The sequence below is a fragment of the Octodon degus genome, unplaced genomic scaffold (assembly GCF_000260255.1).
Source record: "Octodon degus isolate 3935 unplaced genomic scaffold, OctDeg1.0 scaffold00006, whole genome shotgun sequence".
Lineage (NCBI taxonomy): Eukaryota > Metazoa > Chordata > Mammalia > Rodentia > Octodontidae > Octodon > Octodon degus.
In genome coordinates this window covers 12,628,068-12,643,546 of record NW_004524582.1, presented here as the reverse complement: position 1 = coordinate 12,643,546, position 15,479 = coordinate 12,628,068, and the positions used below count along the sequence as shown (strand labels likewise).

At 47.9% G+C, this 15,479-nt stretch overlaps 1 protein-coding gene across 1 annotated transcript in view; it reads right to left on the bottom strand.

Annotated features, from left to right (window-relative positions):
- The window catches only part of Ccdc149 (coiled-coil domain containing 149), a 96,630-nt gene that overhangs the window by 39,142 nt on the left and 42,009 nt on the right, over positions 1 to 15,479 (bottom strand). The window contains exon 4 of the mRNA XM_012516441.2: positions 8,170 to 8,277. Within this exon, the coding sequence (XP_012371895.1) occupies positions 8,170 to 8,277 (108 nt within the window). The remainder of the gene's footprint in view (positions 1 to 8,169; positions 8,278 to 15,479) is intronic.

Below are 15,479 nucleotides of genomic sequence, written 5' to 3'. Positions count from 1 at the left end.
CCGCAGCTCCAGGAGCCAACCCCTTAGGACGCAGGAGCCAAGACTCCTCCACAGGGCACATGCCTAGCCCAGCAGCCGGGGAACCCAGCACTCAAAGCGTGGGTCCCCACATTTTGCACCCAAATGCTGTCTTGGGTGCTGACACACATTCACCCACCCCACTCCACCAGGCACTTGGCAGGTGGCTACAGTTTCCATTTTTAAGGAAAAAAAAAAGTTAGACACACAGATGCATGCTTCGGATCCCAATCCTCCAGGAGGCTGAGGCAGGAGGACTACAAGTTCAAGTCCAGCCTGGACAATTTAGCAACTAAAATTAAAAACTGGGCTGGGGATTTGGCTTAGTGGTAGAATGCTTGCCTAGCAAGCTGGAAGCCCTGGGTTCGGTCCTCGGCACCAAAAAAAAAAAAAAAAAAAATTAAAAACTGAAACGGGGATGGAAACATGTATGCTGGGGATGTAGCTCAGTATAATGGTGCTGGGTTCAATCACCCATATGGGGGTGGGGGGTGAGTACGAAAAGGTAAAGTCATCTGCTTGAGTTGCAAAAGACCCTGTCGGTGGAGGGCCCTGGAGTAAGGGATGGGCAGCCCTTTCCCAAGCAAAGGGCGAGTCGCAGCCCGGGGGCGCCCCCTACAGGGCGTGCTCTCTTTGCACGCTGTTTATAACACAACGCAGTCCACACTTCGGTGCAGCGCCCCCTGCCGGGCGCTGACAGCCAGTGCTTACTCCAACCTCAGCGCCAACTCTCCCAGATAGATACCTGATAGCTGCCGTCCAGCACCTGGGCTGCATCCCTGTACCCAGTGTGCATGTACAGAAACACTTCTCCCCCAGCCACCTGCAAGCCTGCCGCGTGCTGCTCTCACCTCCTGGCCAGCTTCATTTGCCGACACACTGTGGTACATGTAATACGAAACTGCACCAACTCTGAGATCTGCCGCTGGGGACCTCCAAAAAGCACCGGAAGCGCACTCGTACTCGTGATACCACTGACAGTCTCAAAGATGCCCAACTATGAAAGCTGTCTCCGCCGCTGTGAGACAGGTCTCTGCTCACTGTCTGTCTGCCTCTGTCACGCATAGTGCAGCCCAGCCCGGTGTATACAGCTTGCCCTCAAAACAAAACAAACAAACAATAAAAAAGATGGTGCCAAACAAATTGAATGGAGCTACCCTGACTGTGAAGGAGTGTGATTTGGGGGCCGACCAGATAGCTCAGCGGATTAAAGCACCTGCTTAAGCAGACACAGGGGCCAGGGTTCAATCCCCGGCCTGCCTTGCCAGCCCTGCCCCTGGGATGCACTGAGATTGCAATTGAGACTGGGTGTGGTGGTGTGCGCCTGTAATCCCAGTGCTTGGGAGGCTGAAAACAAGAGGAGCACTATGACTCTGATCTGTAAAGTGAGACCCTATAGGCCCTGTACTAAACACGGAGGAGGAGGAAGAGGAGGAGGAGGAAGAGGAGGAGAAGGAGGAAGAGGAGGAGGAGGAGGAGGAGGAGGAGGAGGAGTGATTTTGGGTGTGTGGTCTACTGGTGAGCAAGGGAAACCATGTCTGGGTCCCACAGTGCCCCTGGGGTAGGAGCTCACATTTGCCAGGCTCAGTGCAGTCTGATGCCCCTACAGGGCTCATTTGTCAGAGCAACACAGGGCCCAAGGCTCCCAACTGGTGGTCTGTGAATGGGCTGTGTGTCGCAGGACCTCGCGTCGGAGATCCCAGCTAGAGCACAATAGATGGGCTGCTAAGGGCAGGGCGCCCCGTGCTCATGCCAGTTCAGGGCTGGGAGGAGCACCACAGCTGAGTGCACTCTTTTTTTTAAAAAAAACAAAGTATACTTTAATTAGTCACCTGCATGCTCATTGGCCTGCCTTTGCTGGCTGGTGGCTCTGACTTAATTGGTTTGTGAGCTGAATCCATCCAGAAGTCCCCTGTCAATAGAGATGCATTCGCAGAAGGGCTCTACCCGTTTACAGCGCCAGCAGATAAAACAGGCACTTAAAGACCGTCAGCTGGTGTGACATAAAGCTCATCACGAAGGGCAAAGCCCAGGGTTCATGCCGTCTCGCAATAGCTAAATTTAAATTTGCCAGTGAGGCTCGGGCAAGGGGATGCATGACCCTGGAGGGGACAGTTATCTGTCCTGAGCCTCTTTGCTCTGAGCGTATCACGCTGAATGTCTCCCACAAAGGGGCCTTTCTTCTTTTCTTCCCCATGAAGCAAAACAAAAGCGAACAGACCAGAGAACCCACTACAGCTGTCCCTGTGGGAGTGTGTGCAGTGGCCACTGACACCCTGATGGGTGCTCACCCCCACAGCACACAGGGGAGCTCCCATGAGCACCATGCTTGGTGCTGCTGGCCAGATTTGGGGGGGGGAGCGAGGGGCAGGGCTGAGTTCCGGGCCTCTGGTGCTAGATTCAGGTTTCTCACCTGGATCACTGTTTCTGTTCATTGGCGACCCCTGATCCACAGGAAAGCCGACCCTAAGACTCCTGGAGAAATTATGGGAGGAGAGGACCCTCAGCATATATGGGCCCATTTGTTTGATGGGGAACAGCAACACGCTCGCTCTCCTGAGCGCTTCCCGGGGCAGGCACTACCCTTGTCCAAATAACGCTGCAGCACGTACACCCATCATTAATGCCACCGTCCCACTTCCATCTTCCCGGCACTAACCACTGTCTGATGATTTTATGAATCTCATGTTCTGACTGTCTCCAACCAGAAGAAAAGCTCCAGGAGAGTAAGCACATTCTTTCTTAATATCCTCAGCTGCCCACACGTTAATCACCACGTAGCACTATGTGAATAAATGAGAAGCACTGGGGAAACCGAGGCCTGGGTGGGAATCACCTACCCACAGCCACACAGACAGACACAGGCAGAGATGGGAGGTTAATCTGGGTCTGACGCCAAGCCCTTCCCCACTCGGGGCTGAATCCACTGTCAACTTCCCATGCCACAGCGGCAGGCTGGAGCTGGCTCTTCCTTCCCAAGCTCAGTGGCTTCACTTGCGTCGCCGACTTGTGTCACGGCTTCAATACTCACGCTGTGGAAATTGACAGAGTGCTAAGACCAGGCTTGCTCCTTCAGAAAGCGGCTCACTAGCTCGCTCTGCGAGTTTGGGCTTCACGTGTCCTCTGCTAGTTCTTTTCTAATTTATTTTTTTATTGGTACACTTTAGATATATATAATGATAACATTCATCATAGGGAGTTTGTACCTGCCCACCATAGATCTTGCTTCTTTCTTCCCACCTCCTCCCCTCCCTTCAACCTCTCTTCCCTCCTTATTTTCAGAGGTTTTATTTCCATTTCCCCTTCATATTCCCTCCCACCCCCGCTCCCCTTCTCAGTCGAGCACTTTCTTCCCATTTCCAGTATCTATGCTATGTTTTGGTCCTTATTTATGCCTTTGCTTTCCCATACCACAGACACGATGCAGAATTTAAACGTGTGTGTCCAATTTATTTCATTGAGAGTATAGTCTCAAGGCGCATCCATTTAGCTGAAATGTCTCAAGTTTCTCTTATTTACAGCAGAGTAGTACTCCATTGCATTTAAAAAAAAAACACCACATCTTTTTTATTCATCCATCACTTGATGGGCACTTGGCTGTTTCCAAGGTTTAGCCCTTACAAACTGCCACTATAAATATGGGTGGATATATGTCGCCATGGGTGATGCTTTTAATTATTTTGGGAGCTGGGCCAAATAGAACTTCTAGTTTGTTTTTTTAGGACTCTCCACACTGATTTCCACAGTGGCTGTATCAGTCTATACTCCCACCAACAATGGAGAAGGGCTCCTTTTCCCCCCACACCCCTGCTATTGTTATTTGTTATTGGTTGATTTCTTGCTGAGAGTCATTCTTTCTGGGGTGAGACGGAATCTCAGCATGGTTTTCGTTGGCATCTCTCAAGTGACTAGTGATGTCGAGCATTTTTTCATATGTTTATTTGCCATTTCTATTTCTATTTCTTCATCTGAGAAGAATCTGTCCGTGTCAGATGCTCATGGTCAGATTGGGTCTTTAAGTTGCTCTTTTTGTGGTCTGATTGGTTCTCAAACTTTCAGAGACCTTATTCCTCCAGATCTGCTTTTATTGAGCCCTGTTTTCTCCTTGCCCAGAAGAGGGGGCGCGGAGCCCTCAGGGCTCAGGGCAGGCAGGGCAGGGGGCTGCTTCTGTGGGTTCCTCTCAGACCCAAGGCCCACACCGGTGCGTGTCCCTCTGCTGAACTGGTCCTTATTCTGCAGCTAACTTGCTGTGTGCCCTGGGCCCCACAATTTGTGGCTAGCCCTTCCTGGGGTGACTGGTGGCGTCATGAGCCCCTCTTCCACAGAGGTCTCCTTTTCGCTTACTACCTCTAAGTGATGCAAGGTTTAAGGAAGCAGAAGTCATCTCAATAGGCTTTCCCACTGCACAGTTTTCCTCTGGCTGGAGTTGGGGATTCACTAAAACCAAAGAGCCTGAGAAATTCTTTGGCACTGCCCAGAGAAATGGCAGATGGCCATGCACCACAAGCCCCCAGTTACAGGACACTCAGCCTGACTAGGGAACCCACACCCACAGCCCAGGTGAGTGCCAAGTCACTCAGAAGCCTGGGTGGGGGCGACAAATCTTTTAGGAAGCTGCTTGGGAATGCTTTATGGCATGGAGGGTTACACGGCTCTAGCTGAACAAATGGAAAAATTAGTCTACCCTAAAATATCCAAGGCAAGTAATTTCCTGTCACCTTGTTTCTTAAATGTGCTTAACATCTAGAAGCTAGGTTTCCCAAAATATGGCTAAGGGTCAGTAGTTAAAATGGCAACTCAGAGATAAAAATCTTCCACTTTAATGAGTGTTCATAAATTGATGCCCTTGGCCCCTCTGTTTGGTGCCAGAGTTGGAACTGAACCATGATGTCAGTATATACGAACTGAACAGGCTCAAAGAAGCCACCAAGCAGGACACCGGGCCTCTGCCCACCAAGGAGGCCCAGCCCCTGTCTGCTGTTCTCTGCAGGGATGGCCCAGGGTGCCCACCTCGGGCTCCTTTAATTCCCCTCCTGTTAGAACACTTCACTTTCCTAGTTTCTTTCTCCAAATCTCTATTAAAACAAGCTGTTGATTCCAAACAGTGACAGTCAGGCCACTCATTTTTCATATTCTTCTTTCTTTTTTTCTTCTTCCTTCCCTCACTTTGCTCTTCTTTCTGTTCCCTTGATTGCTTATTCTATTCATTCATTCCATTTCTTCAGTAGAGATTGTTTAAATAGCTCTACGTATGGGAACTAAACACTAATTCCTTAGGTTACAACAGTGTACAAGTGAGCACTTAGCCTGCAAGCAGCTGACCTTAGGGTTAGGGGTGCCACACAAGGGCCCGCTGAGGGACTCAGTGGGCATGATTGGGACTGGCACCCACGAGCTGGAAAAGGCCCTATGTGACCCATGTGCTGAGAGATGAATTGGAGCTTGCAGGAGAAGTCGAAGGAAGAGTGTTCTGGAGAACGAATGGCACAGCAAAGGGGAAATCAACGTAAGTATGAGGGGACAATAGGAGTGCATGTGGCTGGAGAAATCAGCAGAGGACACTGCAACTTTAGGGGGTTTTTGTGTGTTTTATTTTGGAGTGGGAGAGACCATAAGGACAAGGAGGTGACCCTGGGTGTGGAAGGTGCTGGATGGCCTGGAGCAGCAAGTGAAGCGACCAATCAAAAAGCCCAATGAACCAAAACAGCAAAACGTGCAAGGGGCTCGCCCTCTCTCTCCCACCCAGTCCCAGCTAGCTCTGAAACGGGGCATCCGGGTCCTCCAGCAGCCTGGTGTCATGACCCAGTGAAGCATCTGCCCTCTGTGTTAAGGATGGGGCTGAGCTGGGGGCGAGCAGCCACGACTCACAGAGGCCTGACATCAACCAGCCCTGTAGCTCTGGGTGCTAGTGAGACTGCATGGAGTCTTGGGAGCTCACTGCAACTTTAGGGGGTTTTGTGTGTTTTATTTTGGAGTGGGAGAGACCAGTCACGGAGTGAGAGGTCCACTGCACACTAGAATGTCCTCCCTGCACCTTTTGGCAGGCAAATTACTTCAGAGGCCATGAAACGAGTCACTAAGTTCTAAACCTGGGGTGAGCAAACAAAGTTGATAAATGTGTCTAGCTACAGAAATACAGACCTAGCGCCCAAGCCAATCGAGACACGCAGACTGTGACAATGTAAGAGAGGTAGTTCTTGGCTCAGGGCCTACTCCTGTACACACACAAGCACACACACACACACACACACACGCACAGACTCACATATACACACATGCCCTCCCTCCCTTCCCTTGAAATATCGGTTGCCAACATCAATTCCTAAAATTTCTGATGCTCAGGATAATCCAGTGAAAAACAACCAAGAGGTAAGGCTCAAAGGTATTTAAGGAAGTTGGGGTGTGGGGTAGCTCAGAATAATGAAAGGAAACAACAACAAAAAAAAATCAGCCAGTGAGGGGAGGGTCTGGCTTTTAGCAGCTGAACAAACACTTAGGCTGCTGAACCGGAATCCTTTTAGTGATAGCTAACACCACGTGCAAGGCTGATCAGCTTATCAGGTATGAATTGCAACCTTTCCTGGGTATTTTTTCTCACTTCCTAGTTCATGATCAGGAATAAGAGAGGCTAACTTTTCCTAATTATGTTAAGTCCAAGAGATTTAAAAATTTAGAAGGCAGCCAAGATGAAGAAAAGGCTGTATAAGGAAGGCTTCCATCTTTGTCCATTTCCATTATTATAACAAAACACACCAAGCTGGGTACTTTATAAAGCAACAAGGTTCATTTACCTCCCAGTTCCAGATGCCCAAAAGCACAGGCTTCTGGTGAGGGCCCCATGGCTGCATTACAACATGGCAGATGATTCTATGGTGAGGAGGTGCAGAGACCGGTAGAGGGATGAGCCATGTGTGTGGAAGACCTCACGTGGAGATGGAACAACCTTCTTTTTTATAGTAACTAGCTCATTCAGGGATGAATGCACTGCTAGAAACCTACCCCATTCTGGGAGATCATATTAAACCCTTCATGAGGGCAATGGGGTCATAGTCACCCTCTCAGGGCCCCCTTAGTTCAATATGTTTTAATACTCTTACACTGGGGTCCTAGCACCTTTGGCGAGGAGACACCGTATCCAAAGCACAGCATCTTCCCAGCAGAATCTACACCCCCAGGCAAGGCCTCCCCACCAGCAGTAGGCCTCGAGTTCTCCAACCTCCTGCTGTAGAAGTGTTCTCCCCTGACAGCTTTGTGCAGTTGATAAAGAACGGGTGCCTTTCAAAATGGAGCCTTCCAATAACCAACAATTCCCAGAAAAAGGGAAGCCACCATCATCTATCAAGGAATTTGGTAACATCTAGAAAACATTTCCCAAGAAAGTTCCCCTGAACCCATGCACAATATCATTTTCTTGAGTCAAAATCCAATGCCATCACTTGCAAAAGCTGCCTCTGGCAAGGGGTTGAAAATAAATCTATCTTGGCAAAACAGGAAATTATTTTAGGGGACAGAATTAAACTTCGGCAGTTTTTCTTCCCTTTCTCAATTGTACTTTTGTTCATAGCTTCAGCTGGGAGAAAGAGAGAGTGCACACATTTAGTCTGGAGTTTATGAGTTCATATTTTATAATTAACGTTGCCAACAGGGGAGTTTGATTAATACCAAGCAGTGGATTTTGAGCAATGTTCCATACAAATTGCCAAATTTAGCAATAAAATAAATTGGTTATGTGAACATAATTAGTAGGACGACTACTTAAAATTCAAAACTGAATGTGAATAATTCCAAGTCGTCTAAGCCACAAATCCATTATTTGTATAGAAGGGGGAAAGTGTAGCATTTCTGTTTTATTTCACCCTCAACCACAATGTTATTTGCCACCAAACCGAACATAATGAAACTTCTACAACGGCTTGTGACAATATTTTAGAACAACCCAGAAACATACACATTGGCATTGTGTATATGCACACACATACACAAAGGGGATATAACAAAGATAAGCTCAACTGAATTTTCATTGCAAATGTAAAGCTCTCTATCAGAATTTTCAACCCATGCTGCATTCCACTGTTATGATGTGCCCTACACAGACCTCTCTCTCGTGTGATTGCATTAGCCGAGGTGCTTTCCTTTTTGTGGTCACGGTACCTTATTGTCACCCTGGACTTCTGCAAGCCTTTGCTGAAGCTCTTTAATTTCTTCTCCCAGCTGTTTATTTCGGTCCTGAGAATCTCTCAGTAGTTGTGCAAGATTAGCCTGGAAATATCAACACATTATAAAACACAATCAGAAACAAAGAAACAGATGAGTAGGGGCCCTCACTGGGCCTTGTGACGCCAGTGCCCCAGCCTGGCTGGACCCTGTGAACCATCAGAGAAAACACATCTATGCATGCAGCGAGAGTGCAAATCACAGCGCCATGTGTGCGCCGGAAGAATGGACTTGGCCTCAATTTAGGGGTGTTCTTGGTTCCCAGAGGGGCCCACGCAGGGTGCCTGGGCATATAGCAGTGGAGTTACTTGTACCTGCCCACTCGAAAAATTTCTAAGAGCTCATCACTACAATGTCCATCTTGAAAATGGATATAGTTCAACTCTACAGCTTAGGCTACAGCATAGGAAAAGCTTTGTTTTTCAGTTTTGTTTTTAAAATTATATATATATATATAGCCTTTCTTTGCTATCTCAATGCCCAGAATTTTGTTTGTTGTTGTTTTGTTTTGAGACAGGCTCTCATTTATGTAGCCCAGGTTGGCCTTGAACTCATGTTGATCCTCCTGTCTCAGCCTCTTGAGTGCTGGAATTACAGACATGCACAACCACACCCAACCCAGAATTTTGATCCCATTTCTACAAGGCAGCCAAAGAAGATGACGGTGATATGCAAAAGTTCCAAAGTCAGAATCCAGAGGCGATTCTTCAGTGCCCTAGGCTGGCTTCCCACCACCTTAGTCCCTTACTCTCCCTGCCCCCAGGGGATGCAGGGGCCACAGCAGTGCTTTCTGTCCCCATCTCCATGAAGCCACCACCCTCCCTAGAACCTACCTCTGCCCACAGAAGGGTCTCGCGGCCAGCACAGTGGCCCCCAGGCAGCCTCCTTGTTCATGCAGCTTCAGCCCTGCCACAACATACGCTGCGGGCCTCTGTGCCATTCCCCTCTGGTTGCTAGCTCTGGGTAACCCTGCCTCCCTAGCTGCATGCTGGCACCCACAGGGCCGGCATGCCCCCCACCTCAGCCCCATGCTTCCTGCTCTGTGGGGTCACACACTCCCATTCTCACCTGGCGGATCACAGTGTCACCCAGCAGAACAGGGGCACTGCTGGTGACCAGATGGCAGGGCCTGCGCTTGCCCTGCCTCACCTCTCCAGCGTCTCACTGCGTGTGGACAGTAAAGGTTTGAAAGACTCAGGGTGGATCAGGAAAGAGAGGTGAAAGGAAGCAAGGAGGCTGTTACAGCATGACTGCTAGAAGTGGGAAATGGAGATCCCGAAGATGGTTTCACAGATTTCCCTCATGCGGCCGCTGCTCTACCCAAATCCAGAGGCACAGGGGAGCCCATCCACCTGTGCAGCAGCTAAATCTCCAAAAACTCCAGTGCTGATGCTTTGGGAACTACTTAATTCTGGTGGGTACCAAAAGAGAACAGAGGACAGAAGAGAAAGAGGAGCCCTGGCTCCCCTCGCCTCTTCCATTTCTTGCTCTCAGACCCCACTGGTTGGTGGTGACGACCTCTGGTCATCTGGGGATGTCATCTCCCTAACTTCCTCAAGTTCTCCTCTTTGCGTTCCCACCAGTACCAGGCCCGGTGCCACCTCAGCACAGGTACTGTCCCCTCTGTTGGGGACCTGCTCCCCAGCCCCCAGCCCTCCCCAGCATCTTTCAGGCCCTTGTATAAAGGCCACCATCTAGCAGGGCCCACCCGGACCACCTGATTTAACACGGCACCTTCTTCTCCATTCCTGTTCCTATTTTCCAGTGCCATCTTTTAACATACCATATAATTTACTTCATGGTTTACTGCTTACTGTTTATTTCCTGTCTTGCTCTCCTTGCTAAAATATAAGTTCCATGAAGGGCAAGGAACTTGGTTCTCTCCACTGACCCCTCTAGAGCTCCTGGTAGAGGCCCCATAAATATTATTAAAACAAGCAACAGGGAGCTGTGTGGAGGTGACAGTCCCAGCCAAAGGGAGGATCTGGACAGTTACAAGGGGCAATGACTGAAATCTGGGCCCAATTCCGAGTGTGGCAAGGGAGGCGCCCTCGTGACATGGGCCACTGGAGCGTCTCCTCCACCAACCGTGAGCGCTACCAGGCCATGCAGTTCAATTCAGCCTCACATTAGTAAAGCTCATCATCCGTAATAGGTGAGTTCCACGTCCCAGATTTCTGTTCTCATCAGATATAAATGTGGTGACTGGGAAGAAAGCAATCCCCATTTTGTAGGTAGGAAAGTAAAGGAATAAGTCACACTACGTGAGGGACAGTAAGAACATCCCTGGGAAGAATGAGGAAGCCTAAGTTGCCACCTGGGTCAGCTGCTAACTGGACTGGCGACCTTGCATGAAGTCCTTAACCTCCAGCTTTCCAGTTCTATAGTGCAGCGAACAAAGTATATTTCACGTAACAACCAGACCCTTCAATTAAATAATAAACACAGAGAGCATCTTGGCGGGCTTGCACATAGTACTGGTTAAAGGTCAGTTACCTCTTTTAACTCTGTCCTTCCCAACCCCAGTCCGGCACTCGGTGGACAAGTTGTGTGGCTGTGACCTTAAACACAGCTGGCTCCTTTCTGAATCTGTCCCTTCCCCTGTTGGGCGCCGGCGCCCTACATGCTTGCCCTCCCCCACCGGGGATTTCCAGAGCTACGCTTAACCTCTGCTGGCGCATTCTATTTGGCTAAGAGCTGTTACAACCAGGCACTTGCCCATTGGCCGGTTTAAGACACGCAGCCTTATTTGATTGGTCCTGGGGAGTATAAAAGAGGATGTTAGGGAAGGTCCGGGGTAGTTCGCGGAGGATTTCGGGAAGTAGTTCGTAGAAGTAGTTCGGTTAAGTAGTAGTTCCGGAGAGAAGTTCGGGGGAGAGAAGAATAAAGAGAAGCTTAAGCACCATCTGACTCGCGTGTGATTTCAACGAGCGCCCGACATTCCCCTTCATTCTTTTATACAACAAATATCTCCTAAGAGCCTACTATGTGCCAGACACTGTGTGGCTCTGGACACGGAACAGTGAACAGTGTAAACAAAACTCCTTCCCTTGTAAGCTTACATCTAACTGACTGCATGGCATTGTTTATATTATACCATAAGATAGTAAATAATGACTCAGGACACTGGCCATTAAGGGCTCAGGAAAGAAGGCAAGCAGGCAAAGGGAACAGAATGTGTGCAGGAGGCTGGCATATTTAAACCAAGACTCCAAGAGGAGAAAGGCCTCTGGGCATCTTGGAGGGAAATTTCAGGAGGGCACAAGGCACGTGGGAGTCCACCTATCCTTCGGCCCCAGCTCATTACAGGCTGGCTCAGGGACTGTGCTGAAGCCAGAGGTGGCTTCACTTCTGCTTGATGTCTCCTGCTTCCCTCCCACCTGCCCACCTCTCTGCTTCCTGAGCACAGAGATCAACCAGGAGGGACTCCAGATGTCCCCAGGTGTTAGCTCTCCTGAAGAAGCAAAGACAACCCTCCCTACCATACGGAGGGACAGTGATGGGCCAGCAGGTGTGGCTACCCTAGGAAGGCATCCCCTACCCAGAACTTGCCATGGGCAGATCTTGGCATTGCCACCCAGAAAGAGAAGCAATGTTTCCCTGCACAAGCTGTGACAGATATTTCTGTCCCTTAGAGTAACAGGGAAAACTTAAGGAAAGGCCAAAAAAGAAAAGAATTCTGCTACTTCCCTAACCTTCCATTTTTGAATCAATAATGGTTTAAGTGCCCTAGGGCTGGGGGTTGGGAAGACCCTGGCATTGACTGACTACTCCAGATGCTAAACCACTAAGTGCAGGACAGAAACCCAAACAACTCCCACTCCCAGTCCTGAAAGACCAGTCATCCTCCTCCTCCACTCCATCACTGATCAATACTTTTGTAAAACGCAATAAACAAGAATTACTAGGAAAATAAATTCAACCAGACATCAAGATAAAAGCCCAAGTGTTTATTGTTAGATTCAACAGACATAAAACTGCATTGTCAGGTTGCTGTAAAAGTCTCAGACTACTCACTTTCAATTTCTGTATCCATCCCCTTACAGACCAGAAGGAATGAGGCTGCAGCTTGAGACTAGGCCGTGGGTCTCCTCCTAAAAGGCATCCCAGCTCAGTGATGCCCCAGCTCAGTGATGCCCCAGGTATCAGGTCAGGAGAACAGGACGCAGGACAGACACTGAGAGAAACACCTGTCAGAGATTCCAGAGATCCTGGAGACTGGGCTGGCTGCTCTAGGAAACTGGACTTAGAGACCTAGGGCTGTGATTTTCACACATTATTTACTCTGTAGCCTAGCTTAGAGAAATCTGCCACAGTAGTCATCCTTATCCACAAAACAATGGCCTATTAACATCACAATCCTGTCACATTAGTTCAAGGCACATCTAGCCCTACCCCAGGGGCTTTAAAGTTGACCCCTGGGGTATAGTAGGAGAGGGAGGCAATGCTGCCTCGGAGCAGGTGACTAATTTTCTTTCGTATTTAACAGGCTGTATTACTTGCTCACACACAATTCTTTTCTATTCAAGCCTTCCACTTCCTCAACTCCAAAACAATAACTTTGAAAACTAGAACCTGATGCCTCTGATATGGGACCTAATTTCTTGACATATAGCTCAAAGAACTGAAAAAAGAAGCACATTTCAGAGTGCTCAGAATAGAGGAAGAAAGTTCACACAACTCTTCTGACCAAAAATAACATCCATGACTCACATACTTACTCCACCAATCCATCAAGCAAACGTGAGATGCCTGCTTATAATTTATCAGCTATGCAGTGCATTCTGCCTCTGCACTGATGAGAAGAACTCTATGACTATCGCTTCAGAATAGCATTACTATGCAGAGGGAATGTCAGGGAAAAGGGTGGAAACTTCCTAGCACTAGACAGTGTTTCACAGAGATGGAACACGGAACCATGAGGTCATTTCCTCTCCAGCTCTGGGGCAAGGAGTAGCAGGAGTAGTAAAACTTGGAAAGCTTTACAAAGAAGTCTGTTTCAAATATTCAAATCCAGTAGGGCTGACATTAAAGCTTGATATTTTCTCTGTAATTATAGAAGAATTCTGACTATAGTGATAGACTGTCGAATGTGAATATTGAAGTCGTTCTTTCTTGGTAGGGTGTTCTGATGGTTAAGCTAGCTAACCCTATGGGATTAGGAGATGATTGGGTCTTGGGGATGCGATGCTTCCCAGTGGATTAATCTACAGATGCTCGTGGTCCAGTTTGCTGCTGGGACACTAGGCCTTTCTGCCATGACATTTTTGCCTTGGAGCCAGTGACCATGTACTGAGTGGTCTGAAGTCACAAGTCCAAATGACCATTTCTGGGGCTAGGGAGATGGCTTAGTAGAATAAGCACTTCCCTGACAAGTGCAAGGGCCTGAGTTCAGTCCCCAGTTCTGCCAAAAAAAAAAAAGACCTTTTCCTCCTTTAACTTACAGACATCGGCTATCTTATGCCAGTAGGAGGGACGAGGAACAATACAGACTTCATCTGTTAAACTAGTGATGGAGAAGAGAACTTGGATGGAAACATAGTAAAGTGGGGAAATCTAAGGTCACAAGATACCACAGTTCTCCATGCTGAAGAAACTTCCTTTAAGAAGGAACAACTCAGGCCTCAGTCACCATGGTTGTGTACCAGAGCTTCTTGCCCAAATCAGCTCCTACTGTGAGATCTCAGAGGCCAAGAAAATGCTCTCTGCACAGGGATGGTGACGACGCATCCTGACAACCTCTTCGCAAAAATCCATAGCAAGGAAGACTAGTTCCCCTGTGCTCAAGTCCTGCTGCATCCTTGACTCCAGCTCTTGCATCTATCACCCTTTCCATTCCACCACCAATGCCATAAAATGTCAGAGCCGTCTACATGATAGATGCAATAGGATTTTTACACTGATAAGAACTGATGGGAGATTGTATTTTGGGTTTGTTTGTTTGTTTATTTATTTATTTATTTATTTATTTATTTATTTATTGTATACAGGGTCTTACTATGCATGCAGACTCATAGTGATCCTCCTGTCTGAGGCTCCCCAGTGCTGGGACTACAGGCATGTGCCACCATGCCCAGAGTTCCTGGGCCAGCACGGTATGTGGTACCGAGGATCGAACCCAGGTTCTTGTACTTGCCAAGCAGGCATTTAGACTGCTGAGCTGTTTTCCCAGCCCTGATGGGAGATAATTATGTGTCATCTGGTGGTGATCATCGCTGTGAGAGCTTCTATTTTCAAAAATGAAGTAATCAACATTGGTTCACAAGGAAGAATTTCAGGATAGTAGGTGTCTGAAAAAGCCTTCAGGGCCTGTAAGATAGCTCAGTGGACTGAGTACCTGCTTAAGCAAGCACAAGGACCAGGGTGCATTCCACATGCCATGCTGGCCCCACCCCCAGGTGCCCAGGAGATTGGGTATGGTGGTGCACACCTATAATCCCAGCACTGGGGTGAGTCCCAGCTGCATTGCGAGACCCTGTACCAAATATATAATAGAAAGAAAGAAAGAAAGAAAGAAAGAAAGAAAGAAAGAAAGAAAGAAAGAAGAAAAGGACAAGTCTTCAATCTTTAGATAGGGAGAAGAGGATTCACTGAGTGCTATGGATATACCTACTCTTAGAAATGAAAAGATAGGTAAAAGGGGGTAGGGATTTGCCACCCTCAAATTATGCTATTTTGTCATAAGGATTATTGGGAGCTGAAAACAACAGAGAACCAATAGACCCAGGAAGAGTTCTCTGCACCCCTTTTCCTGCCCAAAAGCCAGGCGTAAATTTCCCTTTATGAAGCCATCAGCCTCTCGGTACCGTAAGAGGAGAGGGATGCCATACCTAAGAAAGAGCCACACCCAGGAGAGTCTTCATAAATGAATCTTTCTGAAATAACTCTTTTCTTTCACTGTTTTCCCAATACACATTTAGTCATTTTCCCACAATAAATACCTCAATGTCCAAATTCCATGTCCTTTGTTAAAGTAAGATATAAGTTCTGACTCTGACTGCTTCTCTTAATTTCAGTTCTTTTCTGAAAATTTCAGTTGTGAATTCTGATTAATATTAAAAATAGTATGTACTACAGAGTCTTGTAATATTCCTTTCAGTTTGTAGTCTTATAAATCAGAGTAGGGCTGTGTGGGCTGGCACACATCTTTAATCCCAGAACTTGAGAGGCTGAGGCAGGAGGATTGCTATGAGTTCAAGGCCAGCCTGAATTGCATAGAGCGAGATCCTGTCTCAAAAAGACAAAAA